We start from the raw sequence: 4,565 nt of genomic DNA on the forward strand, positions 1-4,565 counted from the left end.
TGTGCTTTTTTGGAACTGGTCCTCCTGGGAGCAGATGCGGCGGAGTCGAAGGAATTGGGAGAATGGGATGGCGTTTTTACAGGGGGCAGGATGGGAGGAGGTGTAGTCCAGGTAGCTGTGGGAGTCAGTCGGTTTGTCGTAGATGTCCGTGTTGATTCGGTCGCCTGAGATAGAAATAGAAAGGTCGAGGAAGGGGAGGGAGGAATCTGAGACTGTCCAGGTGAATTTGAGGTCGGGGTGGAAGGTGTTGGTGAAGTGGATGAACTGTTCAACCTCCTCGTGGGAGCACGATGTGGCGCCGATACAGTCATCGATTTAACCTGTTCAGGAAGTTGGGCTTGATTTCATTGGAAAAGCAGATGTGGATATATTTACATTTTTGAGATTATGAATGTAATTGGGCAAATCCAAATAAATTACTTACTGGCAAACAGTTCAAATACGATGGGAAATGTTATTAAGTAGGAGAAAGGAGTAAGGCAGTGGAACTGGAGAACAAATTGTCAGAAAGGACACTGAAACTGACAGTTTAATTGTTCAGGGATGAATTTGCTGGGCTTGTGAGCAGGAAAGTATTGGAAAAATACAATGAGAAGAAAGATGGAGATGTGAAAAATCATTAATGTTTTGAAGGAATTAATTGTCAGAGTGTAATGACTTTTTGCTTGAGCTAACAATTCTTAATTACTATTGTGATAGTCTCATATCTTCAGTTTTCTAACCTTTGTCGTAAATTTCACTGTTTCCGTTTTATTAAGTATATAATTATCATAGACTTCTGTAAAGTATTGAAATGCTCTAGCTATGAGCTCGAAAAAATTTTCCTTTTTTGGGGTTGTGGCTTCAGTTATGAGATTTGACTTCACTGAGCACAGCTGTCTGACAGATTTTCTTCTCTTTTGCCTTTCATTTTTGACAACCTTGAAGAGGAAAAGCATAGACAAATAACTCTGGAAACACAAAAGTGTCTGGACACGTATGCAAATGATGGTCTGCGAACACTATGCATCGCAAAGAAGGTAAAATGTGAACTTTTAAAGACAAAATGTTATATCAATGCTACATTTTAAACATCTAAGTTTTAACTTCAATACCAGTGTCTTCTCTTTCATTCACTTTAATCTTTGTTTGTATATTACCATACACATTCTCTATAATAATGATTTTCATTTAAATGCCTTGAATGTTGAAAATACCTAAACATACTTCAAGAGGCATAATCACAAAGCTCAGCTCTCTCTCACTGCATTGCTGGCAGGGCCCTGTATGTACTTGCATTGAAAGCACATACAAACGGACAAATCACCAAGTAGCCTCTAACACTGATGTGCTTCATGCTATTGTTAAGCATGCAGTGCAATTAACAACATCTCTTAAGCACTCCCACCTGAAGACAGCTACATAAGGGATCAGTTGTATATAGGTTGAAATGTGTTAATACTGAGGAGTATCATAAACACCGACACTCTGATGATATCATACATCATGTGGTCAGAACAGTTTAGGATCTTGAAAAACTAAGATTTAGCATTTGGTCCTCTTAAAAGTTTCTGTGACAATATTTATCATATCAATGCAATCTGGAACTGGTTGCTAACATACATTAAACTATATATTCTTAACTACAAAAGTCTCTTCTGGTCAGACCAGGAAGCTGTTTTCCATGACCATTCTTGACCAGCAGATTCTGTAGTTTCCCAGACTTAAAGGAGATGGTGACAGCAACTTGCATCAAAAGCAGCAGTTCATACAGCATCACAATCTGGCAGATTCATACAGTATGATAGGCAGCAGTGTAGTGTATATGTGCTCATATAACACATGGAGTTCAGTGGTGTGAGATCTTCAGACTCTGTTTTCAGATGCCTGTCATACAGCATAGTCAGGAGAGGGAGAGGATGGAATTTAAGAACCCTACAGTGAAAAAAAAACTTTCACTGCAATCCTCAATGAGACGGAATATTCCAGTGAATGGTAAAAGCATTTCGTACTTGGCTAGAGACTTACTGCAACAAGAAAGTTGGAAGGAAAATTACTAACTCCAAAGCAGATACAGGGTGAACAGCAAAGCTCTGTGACTAAAGCTTAACATCTGTGGTGAGCCAGGGGAACCTTTAAAGATGCAGATTAATACAGGCTGGAAATATTACTTCTAGCTCCAATCGAGTGTCATCGCCACATAGTGTGCAGGCAGCACAAGGTACAGCTACAGAAAGAGAAGTAACATGTCACAAAATAAATACCAAGCCAGTAAAGCAATCAGGTTCAACAGATTACAAGCCTCAGAGATCTGGTCTAATGGGCAAAGCAAGTTTGGGAGACTTTGTTCAGGCAGGAGATCCTTTGTAAGAACCGTAAGAAAGTGAGAATCATTTCCAAAAAATGGAAATAATTCAGTGAACTAGTCATTAAATCATAAATTGTTTGTTAAAACTTGTAATGCAGCTGGAGAAAGGGTAGGAATCCTCCATTTTAGGAGTGCATAAACTTCCATTACATTAGCAATGTGCAGCAGAACTGCTATCACTGTGAAATAAAAGTCTTTCTTAAGTAGCCAGGGGAGTCCACAAATGATCGGTGGTGAAATGCAACAATGGCGACCTCAAGTCAAAATTCGTAAAAACAATTGATGATTCTAATATTTGTCAGATTTATTACAGTTCAAAGAAACCTGACTGTACAGATAATCATTCGGATTAGTGAGTCCCAAAGCAACACAAAACCATCCTAAGAGGAAGAGATAACTCTTGACACAGAGAATGTGAAGAAATTGTACAATTCTTAAGGTACAAAACCACAATGGACAATTGTGAAACTAGTACAGTGTGTAGAAAAACATCAGACACCTGGTGGTCTCTTCTCAACCCTTGAATGACGTGGAAGACTATGACAAACTTGGGAGTATCACATGAGATTATTGACCATGATTAAATGGCAGAGCAGACTCGATGGACCGAATGGCTTAAGATAGCCTCTTACTGAAAGCAAAATGTCTCATTTTCAAACCAATTGTTGAATGGCATGATGAGATTTTCACAAGTGAGCAGCCAGAGTCCTATTTGCATTCATTGACATGCATTAGCATCCACATTATGTCATCACCTCCCTCATTGATTTGCAGTTTCCCATTCTCCCACCCACTGGATTGTAACTAGATAGTGGCACTTCCTGACATGAAACTCAGAAAGGTAACCTTGTATCTCCAGTTTGCCATTTGTTCCTAAAGCCCTCCATCAGTCACCAACATTTCAGGTTGCTCCATGGACAGCAACTGCATGCACTCCCTGTCCACCAGGACCCCCATGTGCACATCAGCAATGTGTAGTGCCAGTTTACCACTGTCCAACATGTGCAGTGCAGCTCTGGACTACCAATGCTTGGGTGGCAGAAAGACATTAAATGTTCTGAGTGGAAATTGGTGATTAATGCTTTATGTTTTGGCAGTGAGGTATTTATGTCAATGGTCACCTCACAAATTTCAAGTTAGGCATCAAGGCAAGTGTCACTATATTATCAGGTAGTGAGCCATGGTTAAGAAAACAATCTACAACCAATGATAATGTAACAGTCCAGGAGACATACCACTTAAGGTTAAAGATATGCTACTATCAATTCTCCAATATTAGGGATGCCAAATAGTAGAGAATCTGAACAAACTTCATAATCAAGAATTCTCACTCTTGAGTTGGAACGGACACTTTAACTCAATTTTATTCAAATGGCAGAAGGAATTAAACTGTATGAAGTTTACGAATGTCCAGTCAAAAGTCAGCTTGGAGAATATTTTTCATGATTCCTTTGTCTCAGATCAGAATCTTAACAAAAGTAGGTTTCATTGAGATTATTTATGTTGGCGTAAGGAGTTTGTTTCATGCTGTCAACAAATCAGAACCTGTGACTGTACTGAACTGGCACAAATATATTCCACTGCAGATAATGCTGAAGAGTTCTCAGATTGAAAACATCTACATGGTTGTGAGGGAAAACAAACAATAATATAGCCAATGAATAGCAGACCCAACTCAAACCAATTGAGAATGTAAAACTAATGTAACTTGGAGTGCAGCTCAGCTTGACAAACAAATAGCTATGATAGAATCTTATCTGGTATTAGATACTGAGGTAGTTCAAGCAAAATGTTTGATTTTATAATCTCCCTGAAGAAATTCTCAGTAAATGAGTCAGAAATCATGCAAAGCCAGAATCCACCCTCCAAAAACAAAAGTTAACCTGTGTTTCACCAATAATGCAATCATGATCATCCCTTTTCAGTGATGGCTTCAATGTTCAACAATTCCAAGGTACTCCAAGAAAGAAATTGTTTGTTTTAGCTATGAAGGAAATCCAAGAGTTAATGTTAATGGGGGCTTTAACTTTCCTGATATTGATTGGGAAAGCTATAGCTCAAGTTCGTTAGATGGGTCAGTGTTTGTCCAATGTGTGCAGGAGGGTTTCCTGACACAATATGTAGATAGGCCAACAAGAGGTGAGGCCATACTGGATTTGGGTCTGGGTAATGAACCAGGCCAGGTGTTAGAATTAGAGGTAGGTGAGCACTTTGGGGA

The 4,565-nt window shown here is 39.1% G+C and overlaps 1 protein-coding gene across 7 annotated transcripts in view; it reads left to right on the plus strand.

The window, feature by feature from the left end:
* atp10b (ATPase phospholipid transporting 10B) overlaps positions 1-4,565 on the plus strand; it is a 268,819-nt gene that overhangs the window by 224,658 nt on the left and 39,596 nt on the right. For all 7 annotated transcript variants that reach the window (XM_043703360.1, XM_043703365.1, XM_043703361.1 and 4 more), the window contains one exon: positions 928-1,019. In XM_043703360.1, the coding sequence (XP_043559295.1) occupies positions 928-1,019 (92 nt within the window). The remainder of the gene's footprint in view (positions 1-927; positions 1,020-4,565) is intronic.

The sequence above is a fragment of the Chiloscyllium plagiosum genome, chromosome 14 (assembly GCF_004010195.1).
Source record: "Chiloscyllium plagiosum isolate BGI_BamShark_2017 chromosome 14, ASM401019v2, whole genome shotgun sequence".
Classification (NCBI taxonomy): domain Eukaryota; kingdom Metazoa; phylum Chordata; class Chondrichthyes; order Orectolobiformes; family Hemiscylliidae; genus Chiloscyllium; species Chiloscyllium plagiosum.